At 36.2% G+C, this 21,119-nt stretch overlaps 1 protein-coding gene across 1 annotated transcript in view; it reads right to left on the reverse strand.

The window, feature by feature from the left end:
* Positions 1 to 1,194: 1,194 nt before the first annotated feature.
* The window catches only part of LOC111504110 (NFX1-type zinc finger-containing protein 1), a 73,537-nt gene continuing 53,612 nt past the window's right edge, over positions 1,195 to 21,119 (reverse strand). The window contains 6 exon segments of the mRNA XM_074180995.1: positions 1,195 to 2,719; positions 7,983 to 8,395; positions 11,982 to 12,168; positions 13,215 to 13,493; positions 15,421 to 15,719; positions 20,286 to 20,517. Coding sequence (XP_074037096.1) covers positions 2,345 to 2,719; positions 7,983 to 8,395; positions 11,982 to 12,168; positions 13,215 to 13,493; positions 15,421 to 15,719; positions 20,286 to 20,517 — 1,785 coding nt within the window. The 3' untranslated portion in view covers positions 1,195 to 2,344.

Genomic DNA, 21,119 nt, shown 5'->3' on the forward strand with positions numbered 1-21,119 from the left:
CTACAAAAGAAATAAAAAAATTGATACTTCTTATGTAATTAATGGCCATGGATTATCTTATGTTTCGTCTGTGAAGGATCTGGGTGTTTTTTTTTTATGAACAACTTCAATTTTTAGACCACTTGAACTATATTGTGGTAAAGGCGGCAAAATGTCTTGGATTTATTCTACGACATAGTAAACATCTGTCCCTTCAAGTCTTAAGGATAGTTTACTTGTCTCTGGTAGTATCAATATTAGATTATGGCTCAATGATATGGTCTCCATTTTATGACAATCACAATCTTACCGTTGAAAGAGTTCAAAACAAATTCCTAAGATTTTGTGCTCATAGAATGAGTATACCTATTATTGACCATGATTATAGCAACATTTTAGATACCCTTAATCTCAATCTGTTGAGAAAAAGGAGGGAAAACTTTGATCTAAATTTCATATACAAGTTACTGAATGGCTTAATTGTTGCTCCTGAAATTCTAGAAAATATCAATTTCTAAAGTCCAGGGATTTGTTTCACTTACGGTTTCATTCTACAAATTATGGCTTACATAACCATCATCATCGTCATTTCGACTTATTAATGAAAGAAAATTGGCAGTAACTGGTAATATCTCTCAGCCAATTAAAAAACAATCTCTTAACTGCATGGTAGTATTATGATATGTATTTTATAATAACATAAGTTAATGTAATGTAGTATATTACTTTATTATATAATTGTTAATTTTATTCTCAAATGGGGGTGATCCTGTAAAATAAATAAATAAATTACTGTAAATTCGAAGGAGATAATGAAAAATGGAGACCCCAGCATCATGGAAAACTACCGACCCATAACAGTACCCACGGTATTGTGTAAGGTGTTTGAGAAATGCATGTATAATAAGATGTTTAATTTCCTGGACAAGTTCAACATAATAACCAGGTTTCAACACGGTTTTTGGCCGAGTAAGTCAACTGAAAGTGCTTTAAACGAGTTTTTGTGCTTGTGATGCACTGTTTGGAACTATTGGTATGAATATTACTGGAGGTTTTCCAACACCAAACCGTTATTTTAACACCTAGACACGTGTTTCGATCACCAAGTGATCATCTTCAAGAAGAAGATGAAACAGTTTGATCTTCCTCTTGAAGAAGATCACTTGGTGATCGAAACACGTGTCAAGGTGTTAAAATAACGGTTTGGTGTTGGAAAACCTCCAGTAATATTCATACCAATAGTTCCAAACAGTGCATCACAAGCACGAAGGTTATATCTCGAAGTCTCAGCAAGGACTGACTGCCGACCTACGTTTTTACTCGTATTTATACTTTCAGAGGGGGGGATAATGGGGATGGCTGCAGGGCCGACGGTGGGAAGGATGGAGGGGGCGATTACGGATTGTTCATGAATATACTCACTCCTGATTGGTCCAAACTGTTACTAGGTTGCTGTGATTGGTCCATGTTGTTCTTAGGTATGCTGCTGGTGGGATGTCGTGTATTCTACTTTTTACTTAATCTTTGTCAAATATCTGAATAGGAAGTGGTGTTTTTTCAACTTTAACAACCAAGTGTAGCCTTTATATTACAACGTCCACTTTTCTGGGTCAATGAAAAAGTGACAGTTTCAAAATTGCTTAACCACATTGCTCTATTTCGTTAAATTTAGACTGGCAGAGAAAAATGAAAGGCAAATGATTTTAGATATGAATGATAATAAATAATAAGTACTTGTATTGGTGAAACACTCATATTTTTCCTTGAAAATTAGGCAAACTATGTTTTTCAAGTCAAGTTGTTTGACAGTATTTTCATAGATGACGCCACATCGCCGCCATATTGAATTCAATGAAAATCGCTTCCATGCCGCCATTTTGAATAGAAATGTTGTTGAATAGAGAATTTTATTTCCCAAGAAAATATACAGAGGTCTATTCAAAATTCTTGACTAGGGTTGATTTCCAAATAAACCAGAATAGGTTTTCAACTAATTTATTCATTGAACTGTTTCTTCGCACCGAATTTCGATTTTATTACCCAAAAACAACTGAATGACGCTGTGTACAATGATTTCTTTGTGACCCAGTATATTGCACCCTATATTACAAAGGAAAAGTAAACTAAAATAATTCATACATGAACAACAAATGAAATAAACAATAAACGTCAATAATGAATTCATACTCAATGCATGACTTCATTCTGTTTCAAGTCAATGCTTCTAACGAATACCTCTACGATTATTTCATAAAAGCTATCTCACCTCATCGTTTCTTCATGTACAGGTTGTGTAATAAGATTCAGAAGAGAAATAAAATGTTACAATACCAAAATGATTGAAACCAAACTAGCAAGTATCAGCTCAAAGTACGTAATTCTCCATATTCGCCCCCTCAGACCAAGCAGCATGACGTGCGCCGTCCATTTCGGTTGCGACAGCTTGTCCCGGCAGCAACCGATGGTTCTCTCCGCCGATGTTCACGCCGCATTCGTTACATTTGGAGACCTGCATGGCGCCTCCGCATTCGGTGATGATGTAAGGATGCCCGTTGGGGCACTTGTACCAGTGGCCTAGACTCAAGCCTACGGCTCTAACGATGGCGACGCGCTGAGCTTCAGAAATCTGTATCGGCGAGGCTGTTAGTTTCCTCAACGTTTTCAGTTTGGATTTCAAGATCTCATCAAAGTTGGAACTGAATCTAGTCGGGGTGTTCAAAAGACCTTCAATCTCTGCAACCTGGAACAAGATTTTTATGGCATCTTAGAAATTAACAATTGAAAATGAATCTAAATAAATGAACTTCAAGCGTTCAAAGCTAGTCTCGATATACCTACACAGTAGGTTGAATGGACTGATGCCTATCAGAAAACAACTACTCTCCTGGCTAATATCACGAAGGGCGTTGGATTATATCCGACAGGCGTCAGTGCAGGCATCTTCTCAGAAAATTTCCTGCATATGCAATTGGCGATACAACTGAAAGAATCGACCTTCAATTTTGGAACGGTTTCGGGCTCATTAGCCACTCGTCGGTGCAAGATAGTAACCATCATCGACCTAAAGTCAATGATATTACACAATTGAAAATCGGAGTTCTTTCAGAGTATTTCATTCCTCTTCCGAAGTTGGAGTGAACATCACAAAATGTCACTCCATCTAGTGGACGAGGTACTAATCAACTGCATGTCCGTAATTTGCATAGCCCACTGACTAATAAGAAAAATTAAAAATGACAAGATGATTCTCACGCTTTGAAAAATTTCATTAAAAAAAAAAATCCGAATTAATTTGAAAAAATATTTGTTGTTTCAAAACTGTATGTGTGTATCTGGATTTCGCTCCGTGTTCTGTGTGTTTGATCCTCTCAAGGATTATTTTCACAACGTTTCGGAAAAGTCTCATTTTCCATCTTCTGGTGATGTCTGGAGTTTAGAACTAGACTGATTAACTTAAACTCTGTTCCTTGATTTATAGGAGTATTTGTACCGTTTGTTTGAAGGTGATTGACAATGTTTCATGATGAATTTCACTAGTTCGAACTTCCATTGATAGATAGATAGATAGATAGATACATTCATTTCAACAGAGTATTTTATAATCATTCACAGGAGTGGCAGAAAATTTTTGTCTGAGAAATACGTCAAAAGGAAAATTGTAAAGATATCAAATATGTGTACATATAAATCTAAAAATGAAGCATTCAAAATGAATAGCTTCAAGTTTCAAACACGATTACAAACATATTAAAATGTGCGTCATATTGCGCATGATTACTGAAAGTAGAGATACTTTCTATAAATACATTAGCGCAATTTTGAATAAAATTTGTTTCATAAATTTTCACAGGCCAGAAAATATTCATCAGTATTGTAGGGCTCTAGATTACATAAGAATTTTCTTACAGATTTCAGAAATCTGTTAGCAACGACAATATCTTTTATGTTTTTGGAAGATTATTATAAAATTTCATTCCAGCATAGATAGTGCTACGTTCATATAGGGATTTTGCATAGATGGGATATGAGAAGTCTTTTTTTTGTCTTGTCTCGTAAATATGCGTTTTGCGATGTATGTCAAAATGGCCTGGATGATTGATAATAAATTTTATTGATTCATATATATATATAGATTGCTGACACAGTAAGTAGTTTGTTGATCTTAAAGGCTCCTCTGCAGGAATCTCTTGTATTTATATTAAAGATTATTCTGATAATTTTTTTTTGACATAGGAAAACTCTATTAAACCCATGACATGAGCCTCAGATGATTATCCCTTGTCTCATAGCGGAGTAAAAATTCGCATAATATACTGTAACTAGTGCTTCAAGATCAACATTTTTTTTTAGAACTCTCATGGCGTATGTTACCGAGGATAGTTTATTGCAAAGGTTGTCTATCTGACTACTCCAACTTAAAGTGTCATCAATGTATATGCCTAGAAACTTCACTGAAGTATTACAAACTATTTTTGATTGTGCATAATTATGTTTTGTGGTGTTTCTATACTGTTATTGACTTTGAACATGTCGTTCAGAACTAACTTATTGACTACTACATAAAATGATTTGAAATCCCTGAAACAACTAAAAAAGACGAATTAAAAATGAATAACTGAAAATAACAATTATATTAAGCAAAAAACCTAAAATGAAATAGTAGTGAAATAAAATACAAGTAAAAATAGAACAAAAAATAAATAAAAATAATGAAATGAAAAAGAAAATAAAAAGTTGAGAGATTCCAAGTCACGTTAGTTCACGACGTTTCGATTGTTAGTATCTACAATCGTCTTCGGGTGATGACTGGACTGATTCCTCCGAGAGATGACTATTTATAGGTCGTTCGAGTACTTTCACTTATCCCCGCTTTCCATTTTCCGCTTAACTGGTTCCGTGGGAGATGACCGTTTGGCGGGAGTTGGTCATTCTTCGCTTGATGATGGGTTTCCATTTGTTGCGTATTTCTACGCTGGCTTGGCTGAATACGTTGTTGGACAACATGTATGCGGCTTCCTTGAATTTTCTCCTAAACCAATGTTCCTCTCTGTGCAAGATCTAAGCTTGGGACCACTCGATGTTGTGTTGATGGGTCCAAACATGGTCTGCTATTCCTGATTTGCTGGTTTCCCCTCGCTGTGTGTGTTTCTTGTGCTCGGCAATGCGAACATTCAATGGCCTCTTAGTTTCACCAATATAGGATTTTCCGCACTCACAGGGATTCCGTTAAATGCAATTCTTGGAATCGCAGTCCGCGTTTTTTAGTTGTTTCAGGGATTTCAAATCATTTTTATTTAGTATAAAATGGAAGTCCAAACTAGTGAAATTCAGTGTTTGTACCATTTACCTGCCTCCTACTGCCTGTGTTAGTCCGATTACCTGTATTGACCTGGTTACATGTGCTGTCCCGTCTGCCTCTGTCATTATACCCAAATTATCACTTGCAAAGTTTTGCTTTTGGGGTTGTGCGGTCTGTTTGATTTTGTGGAGTGAGTCAGGTATATACCTGACCCCCAAGTCTCGTCACTGACATTGTTCTTGCTTCGTACAGTTCCAAGTGAACCAAGTGTTCACTTGATTGATTGCTAGAGCTTCCTTGTAACATTCTGTCATGACATTTATATACTACGATATCCATATATTTGTCCACAAATTATATAATTACAATGCTAGACAGAAAGACCATCATTACTTTACCTTCAGACCTCAATTAACTCACTCCACACGATTCAAGACTTGTCTGTATTGTATCCCCTGAAAAAAATAAAGCCGGCCGCCGCTGGTCTTCGTCAATCGACTGTGACATGGCGCAGGTCGAGCTCAACTCGACTTGCGTTTCTCAATCGTTCTAGAGGTCGCGTCGCTTCGAGAATGATTCTATCAGCTTCCTAAGACTTCCATTAGCATATATAAGCACTACCAACAGGCAGATTGTGGAAGTCTAGTTGAAAGTGCGGTACGAAGTGAGCTAATAAGGCGACAGACATTTGAGTATTAGTCTGAAGTTCAGTTAAAGCTTTCGTGTAGTCAATTCCTATCAAACCTACAGAGAAAAATTAACAGTATGAACTCCTATGTGCGGGTGTGTGCAGTATGGTATCTCTCATTTTCAATGGATACATTCTATATACAGAGTGGTCCAACGAAAAGTATGCACCTTGCTTTTCTCCTTTTTTTGTAACTTAACGCAAAAATGCTCGGACAGGTCAATTTTGCTTTTGAGGGGGACACATTTCAGATGTATTTTTCTACCTGTGCCTTCAACCCCCTAGCGAGGGTGAGTAACAACCCTAAAATTTTAAATGGAAAGTGGGGTCGAGTGATATATCATTTGAAAGGGCATAAAATTATGTTTCCAATGCTACCTAATTTGTTGTATTTCACTCAAACATGTAGGTATTATGAAGAAAAACAACTACAACCCAGTACTTTGAAATGTGTAATTGACTTAGTAGAATCCTACTTCAGCAAGTGCTGAAAATGTGACCCATTTGCTTCCATACAATAATACAGATTTTGTTCAAATCTATGCCTAACATTCTGTAGCATATCAGGTGTTATACTTCTGCACTCTGCTGTAATTCGTAGGCGAAGATCTTCTATGGACTCGGGCTACGTAGCAAAACATTTATTTTTCAAGTGTTCCCAAAGGAAAAAGTCTAAAGGCGATAAATCAGGTGACCTGGCAGGCCATTCGATGGAGCCTCTCCTTCCAATCCACCGTCCAGGAAACCGGTCATCTAAAAACTCTCTTACCGGAGCAACATGTCAGGAAGTGCTCCATGTTGCTGGAAATGAAGCCGATCATCATTATGATTTTGGTCATTTTCAATTATTTCTGTTATGAGAGGATCAATTGTATCTTCAAGCATGTTCAGGTAGACCTCACCAGTTAAATTCCCAGGAATAAAATGTGGCCCTACGATATGACTACCTAATATGCCACACCAGACATTGATTTTTTGAGGGTACTGGGTATGGACCTCTCGGAATAAGTGTGGGTTACTGTCATTCCAGTAACGGCAATTATGCCTATTCACAGCTCCATTAAAAAAATGTACTCTTATCGGAAAAGCACGTGTTGAATGATAGGTGCGGATCATCAATTAGTAGCTGGCTGAGTTATTCACAAAATTGCAGCCTTCTATCAGGATCATCTTCATTGAGTTCCTGTACTAATGAAATTTATAGGCTTTTAATATCCGTATTATGGACGAACGGGAGACACCTGAGGCTGCAGCAAGCTGACGGGTACTTTGAGTATGATCCAATTCAACATGTCCCAAAAACAGCGACTTCCGCTGCTTCATTTCTGATCGTTTTCCGTGGCTGGTGTTTCACATTACAGACAGATCCGGTATCGACAAACTTTTGGACTAACCTGGCAACGTACGAATCATTCACATTTTTCCTGGGATGACTGTTATTAAAGAGGCGAGCAGTAAGTCTAGCACAACTATTATGTTGATAATAAAGTTCAGGAATGGAATAAACCATTTTTACAGTAAAGTTGAAATAATTTCAAAAGCAACTGAACTGAATCAATGAACGTTTGCCTAAATTCTTTTTGTACACTTATCTGCTGTTGTTATTTGAACCAAAAAACGCACAAGAGAAATTGAGGAATGTAGTAGTGATAAAAATGCCGTTTTTTTCGCATTTTCATTAACACCAAAAATATTGAGTAAATGTTCTTGCTTTTTTATACCTATTCAAGTAAATACAACAAATTAGGTATCATTGGAAAGAGAATGTTGTGCCCTTTCAAATGATATATCACTCGACCCCATTTTCCATTTTAAATTTTAGGGTTGTTACTCACCCTCGCTAGGGGGTTGAAGGCACAGGTAGAAAAATACATCTAAAATGTGTCCCCCTCAAAAGCAAAATTGACCTGTCCGAGCATTTTTGCGTTAAGTTACAAAAAAAGGAGAAAAGCAAGGTGCATACTTTTCGTTGGACCACTCGATATAATCCAATTATATAGCCAAAATGCTACTAACCTGCTGCTTGACTTCATCTCTGGTACTGTAAGAAATGGTGGAGGATATTTTGAGCTGTTCAAACTGAGACCACCTCATCAGCCGATTGATCTCCAGGGTGATGTCTTCTATCTCTTGGTCAGTAATCGAATCCTCGTCCCTCATCACAGCGGCTACTATAAATGAAACTTGTTGCTCGCAGTTCTTCAAAATGGTTCCTAATGAGACGGTTAGTTTGTGCGTGGTAAATTTAGACATGGTATTTTTGAGCTCTTCTTTTACATTCACAAAAATTTTGATGACGGCTTCGAAAATCTGTATTTTAGATTTGATAGCACTCAGATCCATTTTGTTGATAGCTTGGCGACGCCTTCCTTTGCTGATACTTAATCTCTGGGCCAAACGATGTAAAGCAGATAAAAAACATTCTGGAACTAATGAAATATTCATGATTAAATTTGGTTTGGTTTTGAAGCTCGCCTTCTACCAATAATAACTTTTGGATGGAACGAATATACATTATACAATCGAAATGAGTCGATTTTCAATTTGGATTTGATTTTTGAGATGATAATTGAAAATACAAAGGACGTTTTGAAAATTTGATTAGACAGTAATGCATAATCTACTATGATTTTTGCAAAATAATACATGAAGAATGAAAATAATAAAAAATTTATTGAAAAACATTATTTCTTGGATGGGTTTGGGTTTGTAACCTTTCACAATCTAAAAATAAATGAATAAACATAGATCAACAGGTGCACGAAACTTAACCTGCTTCAATATAACAAACAACTGTGAAAATCTCGACATTTATTATAAACCTATTGGTCAAGTTAAGAACCACGTTAGGAAGCTTTTACACTCTAGTCAAAATACATGAACCCAAATTGAAAGTTATTCTACCATATGAGCTTATTACTACTACTGTATTACTGCTGAATTATGTTTTTTTTGTAATACACCTAAACTATGTTTTTACTTGTTAGCTCTATAGCATTATATCTGACTTATGGTTTTTTCAATTACTCTCCTAGCTTGTTGCACAGAAGTGTTCCAGCTAATTTTTTGCTTAACTCTCCTAAATGTTTACTTTATTTTATTTTTTGTTTACTCGCTTCAGGTGTTTCTAGTTGATAAATTATTTGAACTGAAGGGGTTATATTTTTAGGAGTGATTAATTTTTGGGAAAGAAAGTTTTTGGCTTTCTACTACTCCATCTTGATACAAAAAAGGGAATCTTCCAAAAAAAGGAAGGAAGTAATCAATTTGAAAATAAGTAACTCTATACATGTATGTGTAGATCATGCAAAGAAGTAACTTTCAGACACAAACTGAAAGAAAGTCCTCCTGAAACAGCTACTTTCATATAAACATTGAATTATACGAAAGTAAAAAATTCTTTCGAAACAAATACTTCTATATGAACACTGAATTATACAGAAGATACTTTTCTCTACTCAGTTTGTATTTCAAACATTCGTTGTGGAATAAAAATCAGATATCATTCACATGAGTTCTACTTTAAATGAATGGTAACAAATTGCACTTACATGGAAAACTGTCATCCTATCTGGTATACATCGATGTTTCGCCTTAAGACACCTGCCCTAAGGCTCTTCAGTAACAAATTGGATAACATTATAGAAAATACACACATTCATTCAAAAAAAAATCGTAATTCATGAATGAAGTGTGTGTATTTTTTATAATGTTATCCAATTTGGTACTGAAGAAGTTTAGGGCAGGTGTCTTAAGGCGAAACATCGATGTATACCAGTGAGGATGACAGTGTTCCATGTAAGTGCAATTTGTTACCATTCATTTGAAGTGGAACATTTTTATTCCACAACGAATGTTTTAAATACAAATTGAGTAGAGGAAAGTATCTTCTGTATAATTCAGTGTTCACATAGAAGTATTTGTTTCGAAAGAATTATTTTCTTTTGTGTAATTCAAGTTACTTCTTTGCATGATCTACACATTCATGTATAGAGTTACTTATTTTCTAATTTATTACTTCCTTCCTTTCTTTGGAAGATTCCCTCATCCTTTTTTTTTGTATCAAGATGGAGTAGTAGAAAGCCAAAAACTCTCATTCCCAAAAATTGATAAATTAGTATTGTATTCATGTATAAGTGTATGTATGTATGTATATGTATGTGTATTGTGTGTATATAGGCAGATATAAACTGTAACATGCTTGGTAATAATATTAATATGTCTTGTTATTGGGATTTATTCCTGTTTAGACATCAAACATTTTTTTTTGATATTGGATATACGGCAGAGAATAATAAATATTTGTAGAGATATTGACGTTACTGTGTTCGAAAATGTTCGGCGTGAAATATCGGATAGGCTGTTCATATGTCAAGAAGTTCAAGGCAACCATTTCGAGCATCTTCTGAACTAACCTCAAGCTTATTACCTCATATTATGTAGTTAAATGTCAATGTTTTCAGGCAATTATTAAAAGTTCCACCATTTTGTAGTAGGTGAAGATATTGACTTCATATTCTAGGGTTGTGAAGCATTTGTCAGGAGCTTCAAAAAGATCTGTCACAAGACCCCCCCTTTCCATTAATTTTTTTCCCACATGGCGCCCGGTCGCCATCTTGAAAGTTTCATCTGTCAATTTCACTTCAAAATAAAGTATTCATGCATTAATTTCATTATCCCAAATTTCAATTTTTCGAATTAACCCGTTCAGAAAATAAAAGGGGGGGGGGGGGGGACATTAAAGAAATGCACTCTATATGTCAAAATGGAGGCGGTAAAGCTCAACAATTTTAGTTTTTGGCGAAAAACCAATGTATTCTCATATAAGAAAATGAATATTTCGAAATAAAATATTCATCTCTCATACACAGTTGGTTCTGGTAAATTCCTGCAGGAAAACAACTACTTCCCCGACTTATAACACGCTGGATATTGAATTATGAGGGCGGTCTGAAAAGCTTTCGTCCTACAAAGATACAAACCATTTTTTCACTTCTTTTAACTCTACACACTTCTTCCTGCGATGCTCTGATCTCTATAATCCGTCCAAATAGAACCTGGTGTTTTTTTCTGCAAAATCATTGTTAATGAAGGTGATTGCCTCTTCATGTGACAAAAATCTATTCCCTGAGCGCAATTTTCAAATGAGGAAACAAAAAGAAGTCGATTGGGTCTAGATCTGGTGAGTAAGGCGGATGGTCAAACAGTTCAAACCGTAATTCGTGGATTTTCGCCACGGCAACCGCTGTGGTGTGAGAACAGGTGAAACAGGATTTTCTTTTACTGCACTCACTCACTCAAACGACTGTTACATAACAACTCCGCATCCAAAACGGCTGAAACTTCGGTGAGTAACTGTCAGCAGATGAATATCGAAATTCACTAGCTTTTGATTACGAGTGCTCCTATCTTCATGTTGAGGTCGGAAACTTTTCAGACCACCCTCTTATATGCATAAATGTCTGTCGGATATCTCAATGTCCAGCGTGGTATTAGCCGGGGAAATAATTTTTTTCTGACAAGCATTTACCAGAACCTACAGTTTTAAGACACGTTTTGATCTCTGTTAGAGTATTGGTAAATGGGATGTTTGTTCCCAGCTTGAGGCTTTGTTCACTAGATGTAGCTCTCAGACAAAGATTTCATATATGCAGTCGAGTCGCTTATACAGAGTGACACATTCTTTATAATCGCCACTAACCACTAACTTGGCTAGTGAAACGCGTGTTCTGGTGTTTTTAATAGTGTTATCATCCGAAAAAAAAAATGCCCGCCGCCGCTGGTCTTTTTCAATCAATTGTGACTTGGCCAAGGTCGCGCTCAACACGACTTGCGCTTCGCGAACATTCTAGATATCGCGTCCCTATCGGATTCCAGAGACTTCCATTGCGATATATAAGCATTACCAACAGGCAGATCGGAAAAGTCTAGTAGAAAGTGCGGTACGAAGTGATATAATAAGGCGTTAGACATTTGAAAATTAGTCTGAAGAAGAAAAAATTTAAAAATGCTTACAGTTCAACACTGAAAGTAGGAGCTCTACTTCTGTCAAGTCTTCCCTTATGCTCAGTCTTTCCTTTTCGTTCTCTGCTTCAATTCCGTAGAACTGCGTCTTCACCTTTATGATGTCCATCAAAGTACGTCTGGTGTAATTGCTGTATCGAGTCGTGGTTTTGATAGTAGTTTTACATTTCGGGCACACCTTATGGAAACAAAAAGATAAAACACTGATGGATTATTCCGATATTAACGACAACATACATTTTTATTACAATGACCATGATATCAGCATGAATAAGCAATAAAATCCTATACAAGCCATCAGATGAACCAAGTATGAATCCACTTGGTTGGTGGTACACGCATCGATAAAAGTTCAATAGTTCTAGTGTGTGAGAATAGTGTTTATGTTGCTATAAGAGGCAACTAAAAAAGGGGTCTAATCCAGTGGTGTGATGAATCATGTGGTGAAAAATGGGCCTTATTGAGTATCACCAACAGAGTCTTTGCCAGGCGATCATGTAGGAGGCTCCATTAACTTTAGACAACTTTTAGACCACCATTAGACAACTTTTCCCACAGAATCGTGGATACTCAATAGACCACAAGAAGAATTAGGAAATGCTTCTTCCAGTGACTCTAGTGACTTTAAAATGAAAGTATTTCCAGCCAACCTACAGCAGAGTAAGAACTCTAGAGGAAATGTAATGAAATTGGCCCATACTTGATGAAAATCCAGTTTACAAAACTGCAACACATGTTTCGCTATTCAATAGCTTTCTCAAACTTTTTCATGCAAACTGAATTCTACCTAATTTGTGCTTTACATAATAACAATTTCAATCATATAACCTTCTACCAAATCGCTGTAAACAATGGTTACAAGGTAGATATTATCGACTCCATTCTTTCCAGAAAACTGCGAAAAAATCCATTTACCAAGTCGCTCCCTTATCAAGAAACAATAATAAGCGTCTTAGGACACTGACATACTCTGGTGAACCCAAACCTCGTTTTTTGAAAAGGATTCTTGAATTGACTTACAAAACAAATAATAATTTGAGCGAAAACAATAAAGACACAACTTCGTTGTCAAATAGATTAGGAGTATATGAGATGACTTGTGGTTCTTGCTCGAAGACTAAAGGAATATAAGAGTAGTTTGAGTAGGACTTGTGTAATAATCTGAAATGTCGTAACACCAATACAAAACTATTATAATTATTATTACATTCATTCACAGCTCACCTTAGCCTTAATTACGTTCTCGTCCATCTTCAGCCACCGTTCCATGTCACCAGATTCGAAAATATGCCCACAGTCCTCCAGCATGACGTAGATGGCATCTTCTTCGTCTTCGTTGCCAAGAAAAACTTCCGTCAGTTCCTCTTTGTCGCAGATCTTGCAGAGTACGGGGCAACGGTCCCCACAGAAGCCGACGCATCTGTGTCCGCATTTCAGCATCTTCATGCACGGCTTGGAGCAAGGAGGTACGTTGCATGGTTCTCCACATTTTTTAGTGCATTGCTGAAAATTAAGTTTTTATTACAGATTTGATTCCTTCAGCAGTAACTATTCTTAACCCACCCACTCCGTAATTTGAATACACTACGGCTGTGCAACAGCACGCGATTACTCATTATATGATCTATTAGCTCTAGCTAGCTCCTTTGATGTGTATAAAGTTATTGATGAATATACATGCATAACAAAAAAAAATTCAAAAAGTGGCATTGATAATATCTTTACAAATTATAGGGGTACTTCATGGATCAATAAGTCCCGAGACTAACAATGAAAACAACATTTTTTTTACAAAATTTTTTTTTATTCATCAACATAATCTCCTTTTAGGGTGATACAATGGTTCCAACGCTTTTCCAATTTTTCAATACCATGTTTATAAAAAAATGTATCTTTCGCTTCAAAATAAGTTTCAGTTTCAGCGATGACCTCCTCATTTGAGCCAAATCTTTTTCCCTGGAGCATTTTTTTAAGATCAGCAAAGAGCCAGTAGTCACTGGGGCTAAATCTGGTGAGTATGGGGGGTGGGGAAGCAGATCAAAGCCAATTCGTTTAATTTTGCCATTGTTTTCATCGACCTGTGGCAAGGTGCATTGTCTTGGTGAAAAAGGATTTTTTTTCTCTGCATGTGCGGTCGTTTTTTTGCGATTTCCTCCTTCAAACGTACCAGTAAGTCAATATAATAATCACTGTTGATCGATTTACCTTTTTCGAGGTAGTCAATGAAAATCACGCCATGCACATCCCAAAAAACTGACGCCATCACTTTGCCAGCTGACTGCTGCGTTTTCGGACGTTTCGGACGGCTTTCGCCAGCTGTGCGCCACTCAGATGACTGCCGCTTTGACTCTGGAGTGTAGTGATGTATCCATGTTTCGTCCATGGTCACGTAACGACGCAAGAAATCTTTTTTGTTGCGAGTAAATAGCGATAAACAGCTTTCTGAATCATCGACTCGTTGCTGTTTTTGTTCCATCGAAAGCAATCGCGGCACCCACTTAGAAAAAAACTTTTTCATGCTCAATTTTTCATGAAGGATAGTAAATACACTTCCATATGATATCTGTGTCATCTCAGCAATCTCACGGAGCTTCACTTTACGATTTTTCATTACAATTTTTGTCACTTCACTCACATTTTCCGGTCTAACAGCTTCCACAGGTCTACCCGAGCGTTCTGCGTCATTTGTGTCGGTACGACCACGTTTAAACTCGGCAAACCACCGACAAATCGTTGCTTTTGATGGACAAGAGTCCGGGTAACATTTTTCAATCCATTCTTTCGCTTGCACGGTGTTTTCACCCATTAAAAAAAATGTTTTATCAGAACACGAAACTCGGTTTTTTTCCATTTTTTAAACAAACTACAAAACGACTTTACTCTAACCTCGATAACTCAGCTGTTTCTGGTCCGATCGACTTAAAATTTCGACACGTTTCAAGCAAAGGTTAGTACTCTAGAAAGACGTGGTTACTGGTTTACTAAGAACGCCATCTCTGGGTTAGTCTCGGGACTTATTGATCCATGTAGTACATTACGAAAGCACTTGAGATACATGCTTCAGGTCATACAGCCCAAATGATTACATGTAAGCTCAATCTGCAAAACTCAATGAAAGGTACCCATAAAAGATGTTTCAGAGGAAAACATAAAAAATTTTGTCGAGAAACTAAATAATGAGGATTGGGAAGAGGTCTATGAAATACAACATGAACAAGTAAACAAACAATGGGTGATGTTCATCAATAACTTTATAAATATTTTCAACGAATGTTTTCCAAAATATTTGGTATTCCATCCGGACCAGGACCTTTCTTTGATTTTAGATTTTGTACAGATACAAAGGAAGCTTGAGAAATGAGAAACTCAATAATACAACACATACCTCAGTCTAAATCTAAAGCTAACGAAATATTGCAAAAATATTCACCTGGTGCTCGCACCTTCTTCCGCAAGGCTCCTTACAGAACGTGCAAGGGTCTCCACAGTTCCTCTTACACTTGCTGTGCTTGCAACGGTACTCGCAGGGCTTCAGACAAGGTTTGCACGCTTGCCGACACGGTATGGTACACTCGTGGTTGCACACCAACGGGACTCCACATTTCTCTCTGCACTTCACATGGATGCGACCTTGAGAACACTCGCCGCAAGTGCCCTGACAGATGTGGTTGCACTTCAGCTTGACTCCACATGGCTCTGAGCAGCGTTGCAACAGGATTTTAGAATCCTCTGGAAAAAAAGTAATAATTGTTCAAAATTGGATTCATTCATCAATGTAACCTGCATCAAGAGCCACACAATCATTTCAGCACCGCTTTAACATTTCAATACCACTTTTGTAAAACGATTTATCTTTTTCTTCAAAATAGGTCTCAGTTTCAGCAATAACCTCTTCATTCGAGCAAAATTTTTTACCAGTGAGCATTTTTTGAGGTTTGCGAACAGCCAGTAGTCCCTGGGAGCCAAATCTGGCGAATACTGTGGATGTGGGAGCAATTCTAAGTTTAATTCATGTATTTTTGCCAGTGTTTTGGTTGAGTTGTGAAACGGTGCGATGTCTTGATGAAACCAAGTTTTTTTTTTGGCATTAGGGTCGTTTCTTTGCAATTTCGGCCTTTGAACGCTTCAAAAACGCTATATAATATTAACTGATGATGGTATTTCCCTTCTCAAGATAATCAATGAATATTACACCACGCAAATGCTCTCCACTTAGATGACGATCGTTGTTGTTGATTCCGGAGTGAAATGATGGATTCATGTTTCATCCATTGGCAAAAAATCAGGTTTTTCATGTTTAAACATTGCCAAATACTGCTCAGAATCATCAAGACATCTCTGTTTTTGGTCAAAAGTGGGCTCGCGCAGAACAGAACTTCCTCATAGTCAAATGCTCATGCAATATAAAACCAACACGTTCTTTTGGTTTTGTTGTGAATCATCCCTGAAAGAAAATAACGCCGGGCACCACTGGTTGCCATAAACCAATAGTGACGCAGCTAAGAGCACGCGAATGTACGAAGATTCCCCGCCACTCTAGAATCAGCGAGAATAATGCTACCGATTTCGACAGAATTTCGGCGAAATTTTCTAGCACATTCGATTACGATATATCAGACACAGTAAAGTGGATGTTACAGTGCGGCACGCGAAGTGATTTAGTAAGGCGATAGACATTCAAATAATAGTTGAAATTTTAGTTGAAGTGTTTGTTGTATTTATAGTGAAATAAAGTTGAGTTTGATTATTCAGTGTAGTTAATTATTGATCAACCCACGGGGAAAAACGTAACATTTGGTGTCAGAAGTGGGATAATTGACTAAAAATTAACCAAAGAGACTGAAATAAATTGGTTCTTTCTGTTGGCATACAAGAGTTACCAACATGGCGCGACAGGTTATACACCATCCATGTTGCTAACTGGTAGGAAACTGAAGCTTCTGATAGATGTATTGTATGGCAATCCTTTCGATGAATCTCAAGAGGTACCTAATTTAGAGTATGTGAATGACCTGAAGGAGAGACTGGAAATTGTTCACGAATTTGCCTGGACCAAATCACAGCTTTCCAACGACAGGATGAAGATAAGATTTGACAAAAAGTCGTTGCCAGTGAGCTTCAAGAAGGGCGATGTAGTGTGGCTCTATCAACCCCAACGTCGGAAAGGTTTGTGTCCCAAGTTGCAGAAACCATGGCAAGGACCTTACTTGGTAACCAAAAAGATAAACGATCTGGTGAACAGAATCCAATTGTCACCCAGAAGCAAGCCTAAAGTTGTCCACATTGAGAAGCTGAGTCCTTACATGGGTCGCGATGTCCCCTCTTGGAATGTTGTTTGGGGCAAACAACCTCAGGAAAGGGGGTAGTGTTGTAAATCATGCCCGAAAGAAAATAACTCCGGCCACCACTGGTAGCCATAAACCAATAGTGACGTAGCTAAGAGCACGCGAATATACGATGATTCCCCGCCACTCTAGAATCAGCGAGAATAATGCTACCGATTTCGACAGAATTTCGGCGAAATTTTCTAGCGTATTCGATTACGATATAAAAACGCTAGCCAGGAGCGTATCGGACAAAGTAAAGTGGACGTTACAGTGCGGTACGCGAAGTGATTTAGTAAGGCGATAGACATTCAAATAATAGTTGAAATTTTAGTTGAAGTGTTTGTTGTATTTAAAGTGAAATAAAGTTAAGTTTAATTAGTCACTGTAGTCAATTATAACTACTCCAAGGGGGACAATATATGGAAGTCGGAGCTTCAATATTATTTTGAACTGGAATTTCAATAATTCGTTACTTTAGTATCTACTTCAATATTTACTATGTAGTTAGGACTGGATTCCAATCTCAAGTGTAGTCATCTCGTCGAAGATGTCGGGGAAAGTATCGAGGCATTAGAAGTTTCGGAATCGATTTATTATTGCTTCTCTTTGCTGAGATATTCGAAATAGTTCGGATATCATGAAATCTCAACAGCTTTCTTTTGAAGGTTAGCACTAACTGAAAAAGTAGTAAATGCAATAATACTAACGCCATCTATGTGTTAGGCCCGATATTTTTCAGCCCAGGTACTATCTTGGGAATATAATAATAATAATAATAAAGGTCTTTTATTAATTTTCAGTTATATTCATACATGTGAACTAAAAAAAATAAATGGGCGAGATTCAGTATGGCAATCGGCACCGGAAGGTACAGACTGACATCTGTTCTTCCACCTAACCCAAAACAGACTACTAAATGGCAAATCAGAACAAACACAAAAAAAAGAAAAAAACAGTGATTACTTTTGAATGCACTTACGTTACAAGGAATATAAACATTGCTAAATCAATAAATAAATCACAGTTCAAATTGAAGATAAAGATTAGTCAAAGAAACATACATAATATTTTTCAAACATTGTAAGTGGTATATTATTGATTCTCAGATCGAACTAATTAATAATTCTCAGATCGCACTGAAGATGAAGAGTAGGAAAAATGAACAGAATTTAAAAAACAAAAAATAGAACTTACTATCTATCGAGAAATCTGATGATACGAGTCCGGAAAGTCGATAACAAGAGTTCTTTCAACTCTGGTGGTATTTTATTCATACATTTGGTGATGTGATAGGAAAATGAACGTCTGTAGAATTCTGTGTGAAAGATTGGGGGAGAAAACAAACTTTTTCGTCTAATGTTAATATTATGTACATCTGAGCAAAATGTTATCTTATTGTACAAATAGGGGGAGGTTTCGGTATTTTAAAACTTTGTAAAAGAAGCAGGCAGAGTGAAGGAACCTTCGATCACTCATATTAAGCCATTTGTTTGTTTTCAATGTGTGTGAAATCCTATCGTATTTTTTGATGCCATAGATTAACCTCAAGCAACTATTTTGGAGATTTTGAATTCGTTTGGTGTCAATGGAGTTTATACTAGGAGCGTAAATAACATCGCAGTAATTTAACCTGGATAACACCAAAGAGTCACATAGTAAACTTTTAATTTTTTTATTAAATAACTGTCTATTTTGATAAATCAGTTTGAGATTACAGTATGCTTTTTGTAATTTCTTCAACTCTAGCTATTATTGTATAGTTACTTTATTTTACTTGTACAAATAATAAAAAAAAAAAAAAAAAAAAATAGATTTCACAATTTTAACTAATTTAAGCTACTTGCATATATTATCTGTCACTGTTCTTGCATATTTTTATTATGTCTACTTAACTTCTAATAACATGTATATATACACTAACTATAGATAAGCACAATTGCTTTATGTTCGGTTCTGACTAGTCTGATAAAGTTTTATACTGTATGTACCACATGTATAAAATCTTTTAATGATGAATAAATTTCTATTCTATTCTATTCTATTCTATACTTGTACTGATATGATAAGAAAATCTCATCTCTTCGTCAATCCACAAACCCCCCCCAATCTGAATGCTAGCAAAGTGGTTTGCAGTAAATTCTTTTCTAGCATTCTTTCTACCAAAAACGATTGCAACAGTTTCATTTGAATTCAGTTTTAGGCAATGATTATTAGAAAATTGCTCAAGATTATATAGATCAAAATCTATACATAAATATATACATAAATCCTTCAATTCCTTCAATTGGCAAAAAAATCGCTAATATCATGTAACATCAACATAACACTACAGTTGTTGGTCAACTATTTTAAAATGTGGAATCAGTATTAGCTCGAGCCTTCTACTTCTCCATCTTTGTACAAAAAATGCGTTTTTCCTCATAACGTTATCCATACTTGCTACTGAGGAGTCGATAATGCAAGTGTCTTACGGCGAAACCTCGGATGTCTAGCAGTAAAGATGTGTTCCATGTAAGTGAAATTATACATATAGTCAGTGAAATTTTCCTTCTTTCGTTATTTATATTGTGTAGGAATCCTGTGAATGATATCTGATTCAATTCCATTACAGATTTTTGAAACGAAACGGAATGGAAAAAAGTGTTTTTTCGTATAATTCAGCGTTCATATAAAAGTATTTGTTTCGAAAGAATTTTTTTGTCGTATAATTCAATGTTTATATGGAAGTAGCTGTTTCAGGAGGACTTTCTTCCAGTTTGTGTCTGAAAGTTAATTATTTGCGTGATCTACACCTCTTTGTATAGAGGTAATTTTTTAAAATTGATCCCTTCCTTTATTTGGAAGATTCCCACATTTTTTTGTATCAAGATGGAGTAGTATAAGGCCAAAAACTTTCTTTCCCAAAAATTAAACTCTCCTAAAAATACACCCTTTCAATTCAATAAACAATCAAATAATTCAAACTCACCATTATCCTTCAAGAAACATTTTATTTTTTTGATGACGTGACCACACGGACTAGGAATGGCGCAGTCGATTATTACTTTACATTTTTCGGTGCATTCTTCGTTACATTTGTTCAAGCACGGGTGACCGCAAGGCAGCAGACGTGGACATTTTCCTTTACAGTACTTCCTATCGGGTTCAATGTAACATTCAATGTTGATCTCATGTTCGCAAATGGGAACGATTTTTTTAACCTGTAAAAACAATAAGTTAATAAATATAAATGTTACTGGAGTTTTTTCCCAACACCAAATCGTTATTTTTACACCTCGACACTTGTTTCGATCACCAAGTGATCATCTTCAAGAGGAAGATAAAACTGTTTTTATCTGTAGTTTTATCTTCCTATATAGGTAGCGTGTTTAATATACTGTACTAAATATTAAGTCCATATATGGGAAAAAACATCTTCAATATTATAAATTGGACTTAGAAGAAGTGATTTTTTAAGTAGTATTTAAACTTTTTTGTAGTGAATATCTTCCAATCCACCGGTATAAGGTTATATAGTTAATTGGTAGATAGTCAATCTGCTTCATTGTTTTAGTGTTGTTCTCTCGAGGTAGTCTATAAAATTCTTTATTGCGGGTATTGTACTTATGAATTTCACTCCCCGTAGTGTTAGCATTTTTGTTTTGGTGTATCCACAAGATGGCTTCTGTGATATACAGTGTCACCATTAAAGTGCGCACCATATGGGAATTTTTTTTTCGAAAAGTTTCAATGAAGTTTAACTTCGGCACTTGTTTGTGCTTTAATCAAGAGTATCATAATATAAATATGCAATTAATATCTT

This window comes from Leptinotarsa decemlineata, unplaced genomic scaffold (assembly GCF_025532065.1).
Source record: "Leptinotarsa decemlineata unplaced genomic scaffold, Ldec_3_MD MMD2_P_RNA_scaffold_2, whole genome shotgun sequence".
NCBI lineage: Eukaryota > Metazoa > Arthropoda > Insecta > Coleoptera > Chrysomelidae > Leptinotarsa > Leptinotarsa decemlineata.